The sequence below is a fragment of the Poromitra crassiceps genome, assembly GCF_964638095.1.
Source record: "Poromitra crassiceps genome assembly, chromosome: 21".
Taxonomy (NCBI): domain Eukaryota; kingdom Metazoa; phylum Chordata; class Actinopteri; order Beryciformes; family Melamphaidae; genus Poromitra; species Poromitra crassiceps.
This window is the reverse complement of record NC_139638.1, coordinates 28,854,276-28,876,604: the sequence shown is the minus strand read 5'-3', so window position 1 is coordinate 28,876,604 and position 22,329 is coordinate 28,854,276. Positions and strand designations below refer to the sequence as shown.

General features: G+C 42.0%; 1 protein-coding gene across 1 annotated transcript in view; it reads left to right on the top strand.

The window, feature by feature from the left end:
* Positions 1–6,013: 6,013 nt before the first annotated feature.
* Positions 6,014–22,329, top strand: part of LOC310795395 (P2Y purinoceptor 14-like) — a gene marked incomplete at both ends in the record, with an annotated part of 19,440 nt that continues 3,124 nt past the window's right edge. Inside the window, 2 exons of the mRNA XM_083657424.1 lie at positions 6,014–6,163; positions 13,248–13,412. Of these exons, the coding sequence (XP_083513550.1) occupies positions 6,014–6,163; positions 13,248–13,412 (315 nt within the window). The remainder of the gene's footprint in view (positions 6,164–13,247; positions 13,413–22,329) is intronic.

Genomic DNA, 22,329 nt, shown 5'->3' with positions numbered 1-22,329 from the left:
CTCAACCCACGCCTACGCCTACAGACCTTGAGCTGCGCGTGAACCTACAGTATCACACGCTTTTGTGATCACACTGCACGCCTATTGAACGCTGAACCTGAGCCGAGGTACAAGCGCCTCTCCTCTCTCCCGAGTGTTATTTTTGGTCACGTGTGGTCCCGAATTATCATGGGTAGGTAATATAAATCAGATATATTTAATGTGCTATTGATGCTGGATATGTATAACCAGGTCTCCTTCTTGGGTGACAGCTGTCATAGAGAACTGGATGCTGTTGTACTAAGTGGATTAACTTTTCATTGTCCATCTTGCTTCTTCGGTCGCTATTCTCTCTCCTGAAGATTTGTTTACCGACGGGGAGAAAGCCCCACGTTATATAGCCACTCTCTCTCTCTCTCCTCTTCTCTCTCTCTCTCTCTCTCTCTCTCTCTCTCTCTCTCTCTCTCTCTCTCTCTCTCTCTCTGCCCAACATTGTTGTAGTAACACCATTTTATTTTGAAATTCAGTTGACTTTGCCATTTCCCACGGATATTGTCGCGTTTTTCCTTCATGGCTTAGAAGAAGTAGAAGAAATAGAACTCATGCCTAAACGATAAAATCAGTGCAGCTCAGGCGAGGCGTTTGTACACGCAAGGTTCACGCTGAGGCGCCCTGTGTACACAGCCTCATTGACTAAAAAGGACGCCTATTTAAAAGCGTGGGTAAAGGCAAGGCGTAGGCAAGGCTTGGTTGCCCTGTGTGAACGTAGCCTTAAGTGCAATGTACACCGCTCCGGTACGGTACCGCATCTGTTCCGGAGGCGTTGTACATTGGCCTTTATTATATATACATAATTATATATAATAATATATGGCCATCAAGTGGGGAGCATTTTCAAAGCTCTATAAGTAGCATGGTTAAAGTGCCCTCAGGATCAGTCAAAACAAAGAGAAAGAACATGTGTGTAAAACTTTCACATTTTCTCTGGTTTTAAGATCAAAATGACCGCAAACAACACAAAGTGTGTACAGGACCTTGAAAACATATCATAATCATGTTAAAATGTCAGCTGGGAAAATAATGTTAATCATGTTTTAGAGATGTTAAATGTTGAACGGGGTCAAATTGATCCTAAACAAAATACACAGAATGAACACAGTAAAATAGCAACGTTTGGACCAACGTTGCTATGTTACAATTTCGGCTCCGAAATTGTAAATTGTAATTGTAATTGTAAATGGTAACGTACGTTTCTACAGGGGTGGGTGTGGTTTGGGCGTGGTTTATGGAGATTTTCCGTTTCTAACCCCTCCCCCTACCCTAACCCTAACCCTAAGATCTCAGAACGTTACTATTTTACAATTTTCGAGCCGAAAATGTAACATAGCAACGTTGGTCCAAAACGTTGCTATTTTACAATTTTCTGTGAGACTGTGTTTCAACCTATAACAGCAGCCAACCTTTGTCATAATCACCAGGACGCCAGGCTGTCCAGCCACAGCCTCTAACACATAAGAGACACATCTGTACACACAGGAGACCACTTCCCCTATAGCTCCAGCATGAATGAACATGTGATGTTGCAATAATCCACAATAATCATACACAATTCTCAGAAATGTATTCCATGCTTCAGACTGCCCTCCAGCACAGCCCCTGCACTTCCAGGCTTCTACTCCTTTCTCTCTCCTATATCACCCCCTAGCTTCCCTTTTTGATATTGCAATGTAACACAGATGGTACATATCCCCTCTTCTAAAGCACTTGGTTCTCAACCTGGTGATCTGGACCCCCCTGGGGGTTGTGCGATGATTTATGGCATAGGAATGAAGCACACGTCTACTAATGGAAGATAACCTGTTAATTTAGGTTTGGGAGCAGGGCCACCCCAACCACTCCTCTAACCACCTGACAAGCTTACTTATAGGCCTACCCAGAGCAATTTAGAGAGAGAGGACCAAAATGCGTGACTCATTAGCCAATGAACAGCCAGGAAGGGGTCTCGCACTACTTTTGAATGCTAAAATAAAATAAAATAAACTTTCCAAGTACAACACAAGTCAATTTTGCTACAACTCAACAGTGCTGCTTAATCCAGGACCTTACTTCCTGGAACTCTTGAGAATAAAAAACTGGTCCATTGGAGTGAATGGAGATGTCGCGACTCTTCCATATACACGGTTCTGGGCCTACCTGGTCAAACCCAGAACCTTGTATATAGAAGAGTCGCGACATGTCCATCTCCATTTCTAATTACAGTTTAATATTCAGATATTTGATTCAATGTTAGAACCAGATAAGAATATAAAATAGATGGTTAGTTAGAACATTTTAATCTGTTAGGAGCAGCATGGTCCCTAGCAGGGCTTCTCTAACACACACTAATACACCGAAGCCATGCTGAAGCAACGAAGCGCGGAGGCAGTTTCATTTCAACATCCTTGTTAACAGGCGAGACCGATCACACCAGCTGCACGCCACGCCACGCTGAAGCTGCGCTCCAGCGATAGTTTCAGCTTCTGTTCTATTTCTCAAGCAGCGCAGGCATGAAGTCAATGCAAGTTGTGAGCAGGGGGAAGGCAGCGCCGGGCAAAACCGAGCGAGGAGCTGAGGAAAAGAGAGTGTTTCTGGTGTGAATGGCAAGGCTCCCGCTCAAAGCTTCCGTGAAGCGCTGCTTCAGCACTGCTTCTGAGATGCCTATGGTGTGAACCTCAGGAATTATTTGCCTATCTAAATGCAAGAGGTTACAATTTGAGAGCATGATTTATAAATTTCACATTCAGATTTTGGACACTTGGACTCAAAAAGTCTTAAATTTGCTCTGCTTGTCGTCAAACTGTGCGCTGACACTCAAACATTTTCTGCCTGGACAGATTTCCTGCACTCGCACTCAAAGAACCCCTGCACTTACATTTGCAAATGTCCTCCTCCCCCCCCCCTTCAAACTGCTTCTGTGCGCTCTTGAAACTTCTGCTCTTGGATCTCTTCTCTTCTCTAAAAAAAATTTGTGCAACAATCCTGTCAGAAATCCACAGCCAATAGAACGCCAGGATAGTGTCACATGATCGCTGGGTTGGGGATCATGTGAGACTATCCTGGCATTCTATTGGCTGTGGATTTCTCACAGGATTGTTGCACAAAAGATTTGAGAGAAGAGAAGAGATCCAAGATAGTTCAATGACGTTCATCATGTCTTCATAACAATTAGACAGTTTTTTGTTTTCTTGTGTTCAGACATATAGGTTTATTAGATGTTTTTACCTTGACAGTTTTGGCGATAGCTCTCGCCTTCCTCAGAAGCAGTCGAAGATCCAAGAGCAGAAGTTTCAAGATCGCACAGAACCAGTTTGAAGGGTGGAGGGGAGAACAGTCAGCGCCAACAGAGCAAATGTAAGTGTGAGCATCTCCAAACTGCACAGTGTGCATGTTAAGGGACCACGAAGAAGAAGAAAAAAGTGTGAACAAACTTTTACTTCTTGGAAATCGTTTTCAGCTGAATTTTTTAGAGGAAGGACTGAAACACACACACACACACACACACACACACACACACACACACACCACACACACACACCCACGCACGCACGCACGCACACACACGCACGCACGCACGCACACACACACACACACACACACACACCACACACACACACACACACACACACACACACACACCCACGCACGCACACACACCCACACACACACACACACACACACACCACACACACACACACACACACACACACACATACACACACCACACACACACACACACACACACACACACACACACACACACACACACACACACACACACACACACCACACACACACACACACACACACACACACACACACACACACACACACACCTCTGAAGTTCTTCCTTACATTATGTGAAGATGATAACAGAAGGAAGTTGCAGAGCAGAGAGAAGCTTTCTGCAGCTGACGGAAAAGAGAGGTGAGTGCAGGTGACTGATGATCACTGATCCTACTGCTAACTGCTTTCAGTCTGATGATATGATGATGATGATGATGATGATGATGATGATGAATATTTAATTGATTTATTTATAGCATATCATCTATTCATTGGCTCTATCTACCTTGTGAAGTATATTCTGCAAAACTTGACTCTTAAGTTTTCAAATGTTCAAGTGAGTTGATTGGACTCGTAAACACTGACAGTGTTGAGTTGAACACTTTCACTGTTCAATTAACTGACAATTTTATCATTTATCAATTTATCAATATTTTATCATAGGCTGTGAGCCAGGGCCCCAAATTTGGGGCACCAGTACCATCTTGGGGGATTAACTTTCATAGTGATTTTTGGCAAAGATATACGCCCGTAGAGTTGTCATGTCATGTGCAGCAAAAGCTGTGGCTCCAGCCAAATAGATGAAGCCAGACAACAGCTTTTCTCAAATGGTAGCAAGTCCCTTGAGAACCTGCCTCCCACCCAAGGTGCACAGATTCAGCATGTCAAAAGGTTGCTACTGCAGACCGGCTTCTACTGGAATCAGGCAACCTCTGTCCAGAAAAAATATTCAGTATGTGGTGCTGGTATTGGGAAACCTCGACCAATACTTGGGAATCTTACTGGACCCATGTTACAGATGCCAGTGACTGTGCCATCCTCCTCTGCTGCGGTTGCAAAAAGTCATGTAGTGGTTGCTTCAAATGATGTAAAGCCAGAGTTGCACCTTGATATGTGGATGCACGGGCTGTACCAACCCAGTGTCGGCATATGCCGGTAGCAATGATGAGTGGACCCTATTTACTAGGGCTGTGGCGATTCACTTATCTCCCGATTCGATACTATCACGATTCTTGGGTGCCGATTCGATTTATATTGCGATTCTTAAGTATTGCGATTCTACGATTATTGCGATTCGATATTACGATTTATTGCGATTTTTGTTTCTTTTTTTCTTTTCTTTTTTCAGTTTGTTTGCTTTTTTACACTAGATTAGAACATGGGAAAAGTTTAATCATACACTAGAGACTATATCATGAGTAGGGCTGGGTGATATAGTTAAAAACAGGGGCGGACTGGGATCATAATTCAGGCTGGGCATTAGATACCAAGCAGGCCAGGCCGATATGGGCCGACGCGCGTGAAATTTGGGCCGTTTGAAGCCCAATTTGGGCCGTTTGAAGCCAGATTTGGGCCGTTTGAAGTCCAATTTTAGAATGAGATGCACCCACTTTAACCCTGAAGTGTAATTATTACTTCAGACTAACTAATAAAGTAATAAAAACACTAGTAAACCAGTAGGCGGCGCCTGGCCTGCTGTTCAGTGAGTGGCCTGACTGCAAGCACCCAAAAATTTTTTTTTTTTTTTTTTTGCGTTTATCGATTCTGGAATAAAAGATCGATTCAAAAAATCGTGACATTAAAAATCGCGATACTTAGGTGAATCGATTTTTTCCCCCACCCCTACTATTTACAGTCCCTGCTCACCCCGCAGCTGAGGGCAGAAGGGAGGGAGGCTGGCTGCGCTGTGTGGAAAGCGCTCAGACCTCTCTGGATTAACGTAGACAAGAAAGTAGCTGTACATTTTGTGAAAACAATGCATCATACACATTTAGATAAGACCCTTAAAGCGTTGGTGGGTTCTGTTGTACCTGCAATCTCTGATTTAAGATAGCTAAATGTCAGCTAGGAAATTGAACTGCTGCATTGAGAGGCAAAAACAGTCTATAATTAGAGTTAAATTTGTCGTCTATTTTTTGATTTAGTCTTAGTCCTGTGTCAAATGTCCTTGTTAGTTTGTATCATATTTAGTCAACCTCATCCTGTTTTTAGTAGTCTGAGCATTTTAGTCTTGTCTTAGTCGATGAGCATATTTCATCATAGTTTTTGTTAACAAAATTAAAAGTACTTTGGCGTATATATATGACTCCCTTCTTTGTTCCAACCTAGAGCTGGGTTGTAATGAAGCTATATTGAAGCTACAGTCCAGACGTTGATGACCTGAAGGTGTTTAACTAACTTGAGCTTGCATCACCTCAGATTACCCAGAAACATGAGCGGTCTGGTGGGAGAGAGCGTGGCTTCATCCTTCAACCAGTCATCAGGCATCAATCAGTCGGATGGCAACGTTTCGCCTACGTGCGGTCGGGTCGACACCTCGGCTAACCTGTTCTTCATGCTGGTCTCCATCCTTCAGTTCCTGGTGCGTTTCAATGCCTCCAATTCACATCAGCATCAGACTTGAGTCACTTCAGTCTCTGAGATCAGATAGCAGCTTTTTACTCCTCAAACTCAAAGCTCAGCTGTGAGTGTCACTATGAATGTTTGACAACTTATCTAATCAGTGTCAGCTAGCTGATCTGAGGCGTCCTCTCTGCCCATGGTAGGATTGCCTTTTCCCCGGGAGGGTCTGGTGAGACGTAGGAGGAGCCCGGCCTGGAGTCACCCACACAGGGCCTAGACCCTCCATGCACCGAAGGGTCTACAATACTGCAGTGTAGCACTAACTCTATTGCAGCGGATTGGGCATGATCTACCCTTCCGCAGGCAACGTTGCAGAGAGAGTAGGAAGGCTGATCCGTGAGCGGCTGCTTCTGGGACGCGGGTCGGGGACCTTAATCGGCCTCGGCTGGGTTTACTGGGCGAGGGTGTATGATGTTCGATAGACCCGAAACACCTTACAACTAGGGCTGTGGCGATTCACTTATCTCCCGATTCGATACTATCACGATTATTGGGTGCCGATTCGATTTATATTGCGATTCTTAAGTATTGCGATTCTACGATTATTGCGATTCGATATTACGATTTATTGCGATTTTTGTTTATTTTTTTCTTTTATTTTTTCAGTTTGTTTGCTTTTTTACACTAGATTAGAACATGGGAAAAGTTGAATCATACACTAGAGACTGTATATTATATATCATGAGTAGGGCTGGGCGATATAGTTAAAAACAGGGGCGGACTGGGATTATAATTCAGGCCGGGCATTAGATACCAAGCAGGCCAGGCCGATATGGGCCAACGCGCGTGAAATTTGGGCCGTTTGAAGCCAGATTTGGGCCGTTTGAAGTCCAATTTTACAATGAGATGCACCCACTTTAACCCTGAAGTGTAATTATTACTTCAGACTAACTAATAAAGTAATAAAACCACTAGTAAACGAGTAGGCGGCGCCTGGCCTGCTGTTCAGTGAGTGGCCTGACTGCAAGCACCCAAATTCTTTTTTTTTTTTTTTTTCTTTTTTTTTTATATTTGCGATTATCGATTCTGGAATAAAAGATCGATCTAAAAAATCGTGACATTAAAAATCGCGATACTTAGGTGAATCGATTTTTCCCCCCACCCCTACTAGTCTAGTAGGAACGGGGGGTCCCCGCGCACCCGAAAGATATATTTTTCTAACATAGATTTTTGTACTCCTCAAGGTGTCTAATAAACAAATTTTGTTGTTACCCCGTTGAAATAGTGTCCCATGGGTCCGTTTGGCGGCCATCTTTGCGGGCATATTGCGATGTCTGATGAAAATGGATAAGGGTCATAACTTTTAAACTAGACGTCATACAGAGACAAATGACACCACTTGTCTGTATGATTTCTGCATGAGGAATTGATTGAGAGGGTTGTTTTAATGATTTTAACAGGTTTAGTATAGTCAAACTCAAAAACATATGAAAAAAGTGTCTAATTTACTCTCAAAATCTTGCAAAATAAATCTATCTACATATTAGTCCATGGGCCAGAAGGGTTGGGAATAATGCTCATATTGATTTTTGGCAAGGTATACATCTCTAGAGTTAGAAAATATGTGAGAGCATTGCACCAATGGTAGCTAAATGTGTGTTATCACTCGATTTATAACACCATGCAAAACATAATAGTTGCGGTACTTAGGGACATTTGAGGCTAAGTTCATGCAAATCAAGTCTAAAAGCACCAGAATTTGCCCAGAATTTGCCCAGGGCATGCTCTAACAATTGAGCCAGAGTGCCCGAGCTGGTGACCCCCGGGGTCACCATGGCGGCCAAATCCAATATGACCACTGTCCGAAAAAGATTTTGGCTATAACTTTTGAAAGAGATGAGCTAGAAATACAGACTTGGTGTCTATCTTATATTTTTTGACCATTAGAAAGGTGTTGGAATGCTTATCTTTACTAATGAAGATGTGTGTGGACCCCTAATCTGCATAGTTCCAAGATGGCGGCTACCTGAATATGAGTTTTACCATAACTGTTGATGCTTTTAGTAAACTCGGTGTCCATTTTATGGTTTTTGAGTTTTAGAAACAGATTGTAATACTCAGATTTATGATTGAATCTATCTATAGCACTCTACTTTGCATAGTAAATAGGCTACCAATATGGCTGCTATCCCATTTCTTTTTTACATACACTTTTGTAGTTGTAAGAATGAGTTACCATCAAACTGGTGGAAACAAACAATCTACAGTATTTATCTTACATATTTTATTGAAACAATTAGTGAGTAACACTTAGGTATGTCCATGGGTTGGGGGGGTTAAGTTAGATTGAGTGTAAAGTGTTTTTTGTTTATATCCTTATATCCACAGCCAGATTAATCAAATATTGTTGTCTTGACCGCATTGTTGGTACAGGCACTCTTGCATCCACATTGAGGTGCCACGGGCTCCAGCTTTACAGCATTCACAGCACCCACTACATGACTTTTTGCAGCTGCAGCAGAGAATGATGACTCAGGCTTTACTGGCATCTGAAAGATGTGGGTTCCCAAGTCTTGGTCATGGGAGTCCCAGTACCAGCCCCACGTACTGAACTCTGGATATTTTGCTGGAAAGAGGTTGCCTGATTCCAGTAGAAGCTGGTCTGCAGCAGTCCCCATTTGACATGCTGAATCAGTGCATCTTGGGTGGGAGGCAAGTTCTCAAGGGACTTGGTACCATTTGAGAAAAGCGGATGTCTGGCTTCATCTACTTGGCTGAAGACACAGCTCTTGCTGGACATGACAACAACCATAATGCTTCCAGTCTTTGGACATCGACATCTGAGTTGATCGGTTCAGGCTCCAAGGTGAAGGCATCCACGGTCTCAGTGAGATCCGCATGTTGCTTCCCAAGCTGCCCATCCACTCCTTTTCCCATAGCCCTGGAAGGCTGATGTAGTATCACATCATTTTAGCACATGGAAGAGATGTAATGCCAGTGATCTCTGGGGACCAAGAACATTGCAGATTTTGTGAACATAAATGTACTTTCCACATGTGAAGCCGATCCAGTGCTCTGTGAGGCCTAATGTGTAGAAGAAGCGTATTGCAAGTATTACAACGTCACTGTCGGACGTATGGATCCTGAGTTTCTATGGCTACTGGCCGCAGCATGTGCCAGGTGCTATAAATCATTCTACTGTAGTGTCTGCTTCAGGATGGTTACAAGGCTGAAGTGCAGATATGTCATATTCAGATCTGTTGGAAGGTATAACATCCTTCTTGGTAGAAAGGAGGAGTTCATCCCAAAACCCTGGTCGCCCTCACCTTGGGGTTGTCATGTACAGCAAAAGCTGTGGCTCCAGCCAAGTAGATGATGCTATACATTGGCTTTTTTCAAATGCATCAAGAGAACCTGCCTCCCACCCAAGATGCACTGATTCAGCATGTAAAATGGGGACTGCTGCAGGCCAGCTTCTACTGGAATCAGGCAACCTCTGTCCAGCAAAACATCCAGAGTTCAGTACGTGGGGCTGGTACTGGGACTCAATGACCAAGACTTTGGAACCTTACTGGACCCATCTTCCAGATGCCAGTAAAGCCTGAGCCGTCATTCTCTGCTGCGTCTGCAAAAAGTCATGTAGTGTGTGCTGTGAATGTTGTAAAGCTGGAGCCTGTGGCACCTCAATGTGGATGCAAGAGTGCCTGTACCAACAATGAGGGTCGAGACAACAATATTTGAGTAATCTGGCTGTGGATATAAGGATATAAACAAAAACCACTCATCTGAAGTCTTTTATGCAAAATCAGTCACCCTGGTAAATCAAAAGGACTGAGCACTTCTAACTCAATTCAATCTATGGACATAAGTAGGCTACTACTCACTTGTACATATAGGCACCAATATATGTTTTGTTCTGTTGTTTTTGTTTCTGATATTGTAATATTTTGTTCAAATTCTAAACACCTTTGATCAGTATTGATAGCATTTCACATTTATGGAGAGCATTGATGCACAGACTGGCTATTACCTGTATCAATGGGAATGGGTTCTACTCTATTTGTCTAATTGTTTCAATAAAATCTGTAAGATACATACTGTAGATTGTTTGTTTCCACCAGTTTGATGGTAACTTATTCTTACAAGTCTACACTCAATCTGGGTGAAAGTGTATGTAAAAAAAAAAGTTGTTTAGCGGCCATATTGGTAGCCTACTTACTATGCAAAGTAGAGTGCTATAGATAGATTCAATCATAAATCTGAGTATTACAATGTGTTTCTAAAACTCAAAAACCATAAAATGGACACCGAGTTTACTAAAAGCATCACCAGTTATGGTAAAACTCATATTCAGGTAGTCGCCATCTTGGAAATATGCAGATTAGGGGTCCACACACATCTTCATTAGTAAAGATAAGCATTCCAACACCTTTCTAATGGTCAAAAAACATAAGATAGACACCAAGTCTGTATTTCTAGCTCATCTCTTTCAAAAGTTATAGCCAAAATCTTTTTCGGACAGTGGACCCCCGAGCCGGGGGTCACCGGCTCGGGCACTCTGGCTCAATTGTTAGAGCATGCCCTGGGCAAATTCTGGGCAAAATCTGGTGCTTTTAGACTTAATTTGCATGAACTTAGCCTCAAATGTCCCTAAAAGTCCCGCAACTATTATGTTTTGCATGGTGTTATAAATCGAGTGATAACACACATTTAGCTACCATTGGTGCAATGCTCTCACATATTTTCTAACTCTAGAGATGTATACCTTGCCAAAAATCAATATGAGCATTATTCCCAGCCCTTCTGGCCCATGGACTAATATGTAGATAGATTTCTTTTGCAAGATTTTGAGAGTAAATTAGACACTTTTTTCAAATGTTTTTGAGTTTTACTATACCAAACCTGTTAAAATCATTAAAACAACCCTCTCAATCAATTCCTCATGCAGAAATCATACAGAAAAGTGGTGTCATTTGTCTCTGTATGACGTCTAGTTCAAAAGTTATGACCTTATCCATTTTCATCAGACATCGCAATATGCCCGCAAAGATGGCCGCCAAACGGACCCATGGGACACTATTTCAACGGGGTAACAACAAAATTTGTTTATTAGACACCTTGAGGAGTACAAAAATCTATGTTAGAAAAATATATCTTTCGGGTGCGCGGGGACCCCCCGTTCCTACTAGACTATACTTACAACCCCAGCTAACATCACTGATGACGCGTCCCAGCGCATGCTGTAGCATGTATTTTAAATCTAGAGTAACCAAGCAGATACAGCCGTTGAAAATCTAACTGGAGCAGTAGCAGAAGTTAGTGATGTATCTATCTATTGATATTGTTATCGCTGGGCTGATTGACATGCACTGGTGTGTTTTGCAGTAATGTGATATTGGCATTGTTTGATCGGCATGATGGTGTTGCAGCTGTGGATGTGATGCATATGACTTACTCCCTCCCTCCACCCTAGACCCTACCTCTACCCTGGCTCTCCCTCCCCTGCACCCTCCCACCTCTCCTTCTCTGTTCCCTCCTCCTCCACATTTCCCATTTTCTCCCCACCTCCTCCCTCTCACATTCCCCCTGCTCTCCCTCCCCTACACCCTCCCACCTCTCCTTCTCTGTTCTCTCCTCCTCTCTGTCCTCTCCCCTCTCTTACATTCCCCCTGCTCTCCTTCCCCTGCACCCTCCCACCTCTCCTTCTCTGTTCTCTCCTCCTCTCTGTCCTCTCCCCTCTCTCACATTCCCCCTGCTCTCCTTCCCCTGCACCCTCCCACCTCTCCTTCTCTGTTCTCTCCTCCTCCACATTTCCCATTTTCTCCCCACCCTCGCCCTAATCCGGGCCCGTATCCTACCCCCTCCCCTCCCCCAACCCTAGACCCTACCTCTACCCTGGCTCTCCCTCCCCTGCACCCTCCCATCTCTCCTTCTCTGTTCCCTCCTCCTCCACATTTCCCATTTTCTCCCCACCTCCTCCCTCTCACATTCCCCCTGCTCTGCCTCCCCTGTACCCTTCCACCTCTCCTTCTCTGTTCTCTCCTCCCTCTGTCCTCTCCCCTCTCTCACATTCCCCCTGCTCTCCTTCCCCTGCACCCTCCCACCTCTCCTTCTCTGTTCTCTCCTCCTCTCTGTCCTCTCCTCCCTCTCACATTCCCCCTGCTCTCCCTCCCCTGCACCCTCCCACCTCTCCTTCTCTGTTCTCTCCTCCTCCACATTTCCCATTTCTCCCCACCCTCGCCCTAATCCGGGCCCGTATCCTACTCCCTCCCCTCCCCCAACCCTAGACCCTACCTCTACCCTGGCTCTCCCTCCCCTGCACCCTCATCTCTCCTCCTCTGTTCTCTCCTCCTCTTGCAGCCAATTAAATTAGGCATAGTTTGGTTGCTTAGAAATTGACATATGTCCGTTTGCAAGATGTGCGTCTATATTTCTTATTCTCTCCCCACCTCCTCCCTCCCCCTGCTCTCTTCTCCCCCACACCCCCCCCCTTCCCCTCTCCTGCTCTCTCCTCTTGCTCCTTCCCCACCTCCTATACCCTCCAACATCTCCCATTCCCTCCCCACCCCATCACTCTCTCACATTCCCCCTGCTCTTCCCCCTTCTCCTGCTCTCTCCTCTGCTCTCTCTTCATTTCTATATTTTCTATATTATCAATTGTTCAAATGTTATCTTTATTCTGTATATTCTTGTTACTGTTGTGTTAGCTAGAATCAGCTAGACATACTTTCTGTGAAGCCCTCCGAGACATGCTTGTGAATTAGGGCTATATAAATAAACTTGACTTGACTTGCCTTGACTTGTGCATTTTATGGTGAGTAACAAAGTCAATGCTGCCGCTGCACAGGCGGAGGTGTGAGTTCATGTCACACTTTGCACATAAACGGTGCAAGCGGCAGAGATGGGCAAAAATACCTCAAAAAGTATTTTGATACAAATTAGGTTACAAATACTTGCTCAAAAAAAGTTATCAAAATACAAATACAAAATACTGGTCAGTCTGAAAGATGTATTTAATATTTTCAAAATACATAAAAATGCATAAAAACTGATAAAGAGCTGCAATGATTAGAGGTTTTTCCTTGCTGCCTCTCCGTCTCCAGGTGGGTCTGGTCCTAAATGGCTTCACCCTGAATGTTTACTTCTGCCGGCCCTGGCAGCAGGCATCCAGCAGCATGACCATCTACCTGAAGAACATGGTGGTCGCTGACTTCCTGCTCAGCCTCTGTCTCCCCTTTCGCATCGCCTCCCTTACGAAAAAGTCACATGTAATTCACATGTGAAATCTTCCATTTCACATGTGAAAACTCACTTTCACATGTGAAACGTGCAATCTCACATGTGAAATGAAATATTCCACATGTGAAAATATAATGTGTGTCAAAGTCACATGTGAAACCTGCAATCTCACATGTGATTATGCTTTATTCACATGTGAAATAAAAACGTTCACATGTGAAACTATAATGTGTGTCAAAGTCACATGTGAAACTTGCAATCTCACATGTGATTATGATTTATTCACATGTGAATAACATTTTCCACATGTGATAATTTTACGTGTGTCAAAGTCACATGTGAAACGTGCAATCTCACATGTGATTATGATTTATTCACATGTGAATAACATTTTCCACATGTGAGAATTGAATGTGTGTCAAAGTCACATGTGACACATGCAATCTCACGTGTGATTATGATTTATTTACATGTGAAAGACATTTTCCACATCTGATAATTTTATGTGTGTCAAAGTCACATGTGAAACATGCAATCTCACATGTGATTATGATTTATTCACATGTGAATGACATTTTCCACGTGTGAAAATGTTATGTGTGTCAATGTCACATGTGAAACTTGCAATCTCACATGTGATTATGATTTATTCACATGTGAAAGACATTTTCCACATGTGATAATTTTACGTGTGTCAAAGTCACATGTGAAACGTGCAATCTGACATGTGATTATGATTTATTCACATGTGAATAACATTGTCCACATGTGAGAATTTAATGTGTGTCAAAGTCACATGTGAAACATACAATCTCACATGTGATTATGATTTATTCACATGTGAAAGACATTTTCCACATGTGATAATTTTATGTGTGTCAAAGTCACATGTGAAACATGCAATCTCACATGTGATTATGATTTATTCACATGTGATTGACATTTTCCACATGTGAAAATGTTATGTGTGTCAATGTCACATGTGAAACTTGCAATCTCACATGTGATTATGATTTATTCACATGTGAAAGACATTTTCCACATGTGATAATTTTACATGTGTCAAAGTCACATGTGAAACGTGCAATCGCACATGTGATTATGCTTTATTCACATGTGAATAACATTTTCCACATGTGAGAATTTAATGTGTGTCAAAGTCACATGTGAAACATGCAATCTCACATGTGATTATGATTTATTCACATGTGAAAGACATTTTCCACATGTGAAAATGTTATGTGTGTCAAAGTCACATGTGAAACATGCAATCTCACATGTGATTATGATTTATTCACATGTGAATGACATTTTCCACATGTGAAAATGTTATGTGTGTCAATGTCACATGTGAAACTTGCAATCTCACATGTGATTATGATTTATTCACATGTGAAAGACATTTTCCACATGTGATAATTTTACATGTGTCAAAGTCACATGTGAAACGTGCAATCGCACATGTGATTATGCTTTATTCACATGTGAATAACATTTTCCACATGTGAGAATTTAATGTGTGCACTGATAAAACAAAAGCATGCAGCTTTTCATTCAATTTTAATTGTATCCACTCCAATAGCTGAAAATTAATAATTTGATAATCTAATATAAAGTTTTTTATTCATATTTATGGTTGAACCATTTTTTATTGTCGGATACAACGTAAGTGATTTAATTCACTTTGGAGTTTTCGGTGTTGCCAACAGGGGGCAGTGTGACTTGGTGCGCTTCTCGGACGGACCCTCTTTGTTTTTACAAGCGGACTCTCGTTGGCTTCCTCATTGTGATGAGCGGAGCTGCAAGTAAACATAGCACCTTGTCCGTGTCTCATTCCTTCTCCTGTTTTTACAGGTTGGTAAAGTATTAACACTTGTACAACTGCACATACACGTTGCTTAACATGTAAACTAAGTAGTAGATCGATTTTGCAAGTGTAATGACTGCATTTAGATGGTTTTGTGAACAAGTAGAAAAACGTTTTTGTTTGTACTGTAACGTGATGCAAAATGGCGCCGGCTGTAAACGTTTCTTTCTAAACATGGTAAAAGCCAAACAGGTCTTAGGTTTTAAGCTCCAGCACATTTCGTTTTTGGTAAAGCATTATTGTTTTGGGAACACAACTGTTTTAGTGAATATGTGGTGATGTTAGTTAGAATTTAGAAGCACTGTTAAAAGTTCGTTTTTGTAAGTCAGCTCATATGTTCTCATTGAAATGGCACAGCCATAGTAGCAATGTGTAGTTGCTAGTACTGTTAATTTCGTTTATTTCTTTGCACTATGAGAGGTTAAAACCTAGAGATTCTGCATTTCTTAGTAGCCTAATGTGGGAATGTAGTGGTAAATGAAACATTAGCTAACTTTATAGACTGAATGAGGATTTATTCATGCCTTAGTACACTGATTTAACTCAGGAAATGGAACATGGAAAATGTTTGTTTATTTTGAATGTGAATAAGATTGTGACTATAGCCTGTTTTGATGATATTTTTGGATATGATGAAAATGTGAATTGTTACAGTAACATTGAAATATGGAAACAAAATACAAAGAGAAAGAAAAAAAGATATATTTTGTATATAAAAAAATAATATAAAATAAATTGTGATGAGCGGAGCTGCAAGTAAACATAGCACCTTGTCCGTGTCTCATTCCTTCTCCTGTTTTTACAGGATGTTACCTGTTTATGGGATCTCAGCCCGAGACCTGTAACAGTAGCATATGTCAGGCCTGTCATGTATTAAAATGCAGTTTTCTTGTCTCAGCGAGCAACAACGCCTGGATGGCGACATGGCGCATGTTATATATATTGTCTGCATTGCGTGCCAAATGTTAAAAAACAACTGCTATGGTTTGGTTTAGGGCATCTAACGTTTACTGCATGCTAGCCCCAGCTGCACAGAATAACTTGGTTTGAAGTAGCTAGGCTATCACGTTAGCTTAACCTAGCGTTACATGGTTTGGTTGAAGGGCTTTGAAGGAAATAAGACGAGCACTCGTGGTTGAGGTCATGGTATTGTTATCACAGTTCGCTAGCGTTAGTTAGCTTAATGTTAGTTGTGTGGGAATTGCTGTTAGCTAGCTGTTAGCTAACGTAAGCTATGCAGCATGTAGTAAGCCTGCCATTCATAGATACAATGCTTTTTTCTTCCTCCGTGAGCAACAGTAGTCTATTAGTGCAACGTTAGCTAAGGTCTGCATTGCATGCTGCTAACAGTGCATTGTTTGACACAATTGTGCCATGAAAATGCCTCCAGCACACAGAAAATAAAACGTGAGCTAGCTGGCAGCTTCCCATGCTAAGGAAAATATGTGGAAACATAATCTGGCAAGTGCTGTTTGTTACTTTTATTGTTAAGGCCTGACTTTGTCAAAAGTTAGCTTGCTAAAGATTGAATTTTCCTTTTCTCTTGCAGTGCAACCTCTGGATACATTGTGGTAAGTTCTGTTAATATCATAAGGGTTGTGGTTCTAAATCCCCTCTAATGCAGTGTGCTGCCTATAGTGTAAGTGAATGTGTAGCTATACTTGTTTTATTCACTGTAACAGGGTTCCTTGAAGTGCTTTGATTTTGAGGGGGGGATCAAGTACTGCACCTTGAAAATAGCCTATTTCCAAACCAAGTGCTTGAAAGAGTACTTGAAAGTCTTTAAATGTAATCTTGTAATGTGATGTCTGTATGAACCCTGCTGTAGCTAGCTTTAGCTAAATAATTAGCAGTGGTGCCCATCATATCTATCCCCCTCTGTCTCTATGTGGCCATTTACACCTGGCATTAACATGTGTTTTCTGTGATCAGATGTGATCAGATTGCAATCGGGTAGTGCTTGACCACTTGAAAGTAAGGGTGTAGGCTAAACGTCCCCAAGACAGAGTGAGGATGGATACACACAAGCATCCAGTGTCTGTTCTATCATAGACTGTGCTGTACAGCAACTTTCTTCAAAAATATCTGGATCTCTAATATTTGCCCTATAGTACTTTTGGATACGAATAAGTGTGTGTGTGTGTGTGTGTGTGTGTGTGTGTGCGCGCATTAACATTGAAACAATCATTTATGTCCAGTGTCCAATCCGATTTGACAAAAGATAAGCATGTGTGTTTTAATTTTACATGAGTTAATTAGATTAAATAAAATAAAATGCATTTGGTTCAACCGCAAAAAAAAATTACGTAGGCTATTTTTTTGTTGCCAGATTTCACAATAACACATAAAGGTCCGCGATACCGTGAAACCGTGGTATTTTTGTCCAAGGTTATCATACCAATATCAAAAACTCATACCGTTGCATCTCTAATTGTGACCACATTGAACACAAGTGTACATGCAATGCATCCTCTCAATCCACATACAACAACAGTCACTGCAGTTTTTCTACTGCTCTATGCTATGGAGCTTACCTGATTTCAATGTGAACACTGGAGATACATTATTACCAGGTGTAAATTAAATCAGGTTAATGTGGTCAAGCACTATCCGATTGCAATCTGATCACAGAAAATACGCCAGGCGTCAATGGCCTCTATCCCTGTCTCTGCCTCTCTCTCTCCTCTGTGTCTCTCTTTCCTCTCTCTCTCTCTGCCTGTGTCTCCCGTCGTCTCCTGAAGCCACTGCCGTCTCCACCACCACCCCACCGACACACGAAGTGCCGGAGCGGACTGGGACCCTGTCCCCTCTCCCAACAACGGTAGGGTCCTTATTTAGTCCTTACAAAATCAGCACATGGTTCTCATTACATTATTTTGAAAGTTCTGCCCGGCCCTCAAATTTAAGAGAATTGGGTCTGGAAATTCCTTGCAAAGTCTTTGAATTTGATTTTTAGGAGGTATGAGAACCCTGCAAATGTGACTAAAAAACAACAACATTCAAATAGGCTCTGCAAATATAGTGCAGATGTTCTCAGCATAGTGGTATACAAAGAAGCAAGGATATTAATTTAAATACACAAATACTATATAATATTATTTAGTCAAAAAAATAGATTTGGAATAAATACATTTATCTATTTATTTTTTATATTTTTTTATATTTATTTTTTGCTACTTTGACTCTGATGCACTGCAGTCTGATCTCAGAAAAAAAATGCATGTTAGTGTCAGGTGATAATTACCTCTATCCCTGTCTCCTTCTCTGCCTCTCTACTGTCTTTCCCTCTGCCTCTGTCTCTCCTGTCGTCTCCTGAAGCCACTGCTGCCTCCACCAGCACCACCCCACCCCTTCCCCATGAAACGGCGGAGCAGCCTGGGACCCGTGATCTCTGTAACAACGGTATGCTAATGTTTTCAAGCACACTATCGGATTGCAATCTGATCACAGACAATGCATGTTAGTACCATAATTTGATGATATAAGTTGAAAAACTTAAATGGATAGGCCACTTTTTGGGGAGTTTAGCGAATTTTCCATATCGCCCCCAATAAACATCGATATACACGTCTTCACAGCAACTGTCCGTGGAGTTTGGAGGGTCGGGGTGTGCAGTAGTTAAATGGACAGCACTAAAACAGGACCAAGCGGATCGCGGCTCAAAGTCAACAAAACACAGTGCCTAAAATATAGTGTAAAATAAATATTCTGGTCAAGAGGTCTGTCTTTTTGTTTTGTTTGTTAACTTAAGTTATTTAATTTAATTTACCTTGAAGTAAATTTGTATTTTGTTGTTGTTCCAACAGACCAAGTGCAAGCTGTGTTCCCAAACACCAGTGAGGTTCTAATCAGACAGTGCATGGCCCAGAAGTTGAAGGATGTGAGGCAGTGCGACAAAGAACAGTAAGTTTCTCTAGTTTTCTCTATCACTGAAAGTGGGTGTAAAACGTATAGAATTTCGTATAGAACCTGACCTTAATTCATGCTTATATTATATTGATATATCTTAATTAAAATTGGCGGTGTCTGTCACGATTGTGATGTCATCAGTGATGTGATAAACATTTTCCTGCCTGAGGCTAAACTCGTGGGCGTTCTGAGCATGAAGGGGTGGAGGGGATGTGCCACAAGGCATCATCCTCTCTGCCGAAAAGCCATTAGAAGAAGGCTAACCTTGCATCTCCAGGCTCTCTCTGAAAGGAGAAGAGCCGATCTGTGCTCAATTAGTGTTCTGGTCTGATATCTGGTGTATCTCTCTGCCTGTATCGCTCTTTTTTCCCCTGCAGTGTTAGGGTTGTATTCGTTTCATAATAGAGCTGTAATTGTAGTCGGGGCGTAGGGGCACAGATTCTGTTGTAGCATTTTCTGTTGGATTTATTGCATCTCCATCCATTATCCATGGCACATTTTACAGCATCTGTTTTAGGGCATAGGGTGTTGCCCAAAATTCTGAGAATGTTGCTCTATGCATCATAGATTTTGTGTAAGTTATGGGACCATTTGTGAATATAAAGTCCTGAATCAAATGTTTCAGTTCACAGCCGGACTACACTAGGTTTGCCTAGTTTTGGTTGTAATACCCCAGTATGTTTGTGAAATTGCCTTGATTATTCTAATGATATTAAAATTTTCACAGGGCTATTCTAATGATATTTAAATTTTCACAGGGGAACCAACAAGATCAGAAGACTTGTCAGCGGCAGATAAGGTGTTCCTGAAAGGGACATGACACCCCCAAGTTCTGAAGTCTCACAGGAAGCTGTCCCTGAAAGGGACATGACAGCCCCGGTGTCCACCCGCTATGCCGACCACTCGCAATGCCGACCTTAGGTTTAGGCGTGGGGGGTGGGAGAGGTTAGGTTTTGGGTTAGGGTCTGGGGGAGGTTAGGTTTAGGCGTGGGGGTGGGAGAGGTTAGGTTTTGGGTTAGGGTCTGGGGGAGGTTAGGTTTAGGCATGGGGGCTGGGAGAGGGGAGGTCGGAACAGCGAGAGGTCGGAACAGCGACATGGAACCACAGCCCCAAGTTCTGAAGGCTCACAAGAAGCTCACATGACACCCTAGCATAGTTATTACAAAGGGATAGGCCACTTTTTGGGGAGTTTAGCTCGATTGCCATATCCCCCCAATATACACTGTCTTTACAGTCACTCTCGATGCAGTATGGAGAGAGGGGTCATATTTAGCGATAGAACGGTACTGCCGTTCAAAGGCAACAAAACAAAGTGCCAAAAAGCTCTATGTACATCTTGTGACTCGGGTACTAATCCAAAATGCAGAAAAACAATTTTTTGAGGTAAATAAATATTTAGTAAACATCGCTGCCGGGTGTACAGCGCATGTGCAAATAACGCATGCGTGGAAGCGCTGTCCACAGACAAACAAGGAAGTGACCCGGTATGGATTTACTATGGAAATAATGTTTCATGCAACTATGGATTATTATTTCATAGCATGGTGAATAAACTAGTCACAACATGTACACATGTGCATAGAGCTTTAGGCGCTGTGTTTTGTTGCCTTTGAACGGTAGTGCCGCCCAGGGGCGTCATGCAAACCAACAATCTGAGGGGGCGAACTCTGGCGCCGCCCAAAGGGCGGCAAAAAATTTGGGGGGTTGGAAGCCAGATTTAGAGGAATATCTAATTTTAAACCATAAACCAAGCAGGTGTAACCATAAGGCTATTTTCCAAACTGCTCTCAGCCTCCTGGAAAGATCCATAATCACCAGACTAAGTACATTGCCACTGCCCAGGCTCAATGGACTTGACAAAAAAGGGAGACCACATGTTTCAAAGCAATGTAACACAATGTTTATTTTGGCTGGTATTGCCTTTTCAGAAGGTAGAAATCTTTCCTCTAGAGCAGGGGTTCCCAACCTTTTTTGTGCCAAGGACTGGTAGATACATGGGAAAAAAAGTCGCGGACCGGTTGTCAATTCTAATGGTTTTAGTTATATATATTTACTCACCAGGTGGCGACAAAGGGTAAATAACAGCCTTTTGTGTTGTACTGTATGTAGCCTATACAGTATTTATGTTTTTGTTTTAACTACAAACATACATAAACGTAAACTTGAAACTATGTTTCAACTACTATACACAGCCTATAATATTATAGCCTATGTTTATTTAAAAAAAAAAAAAAAAATTTTTTTTTTTTTTTTTTTTTTACCTCTCAAAAACTGAGGGGGCAATTGCCCCCTCAGTTACAATGGGCATGACGCTTCTGGTGCCGCCTCCACTGTTGTATCGCTAAATATGACCCCTCTCTCCATACTGCATCGAGAGTGACCGTAAAGACAGTGTATATTTAGGGTAAGTGGGGACAAAATGGCAATCGAGCTAAACTCCCCAAAAAGTGGCTGTTGCCATCTTTATTTTTCATCCATCAGAGCTGCAGCTTCACCTGCAATTGTTCCATGATCACTGTACATGCAATCTGTCAATCACTCCCTTTGATTTTGGTCTCCCGTTTGGAGTTGAAGTGGTGGCTGTTGCCATCTTTATTTTTCATCCATCAGAGCTGCAGCTTCACCTGCAATTGTTCCGTGATCACTGTACATGCGATCTGTCAATCACTCCCTTTTCTAGAGATGTATGATAAATGCAGTTATGAAAAGGTGAAGTTTTGTTAATAAATAAGATAATTTTATTCTTGTACATGTGTTGTGTGTTGCAAATAACCTACTGGTATGTGTCAAATTGTATGTAATCTGAAATTATGTGGAAAATGTGTCAAAGAAGGGATCATTCACATGTGGTTGTCTACTAATACATGTGAATGTTCCCACATGTGATCTTAGGACATGTGAATTTGTTGTTCATGTTATTCCATCCACATGGGAATATTCCCACATGTAATGTTGAAACCATGTGTGATTCTATGTTTTCCACATGTGGTTTTGGAGAAATGTGTTTTGGTTTTTCACATGTTATTCCAATTGGCATGTAACATATGTCCCAACAATCACATGTGGTTCAAGATCACATGTTGGAAGGTTCATGTGTTTCAACCACATGTGAATATTCCCACATGTGATCTTGAACCACATGTGGTTGTTGGACATGGAAATTAAACATT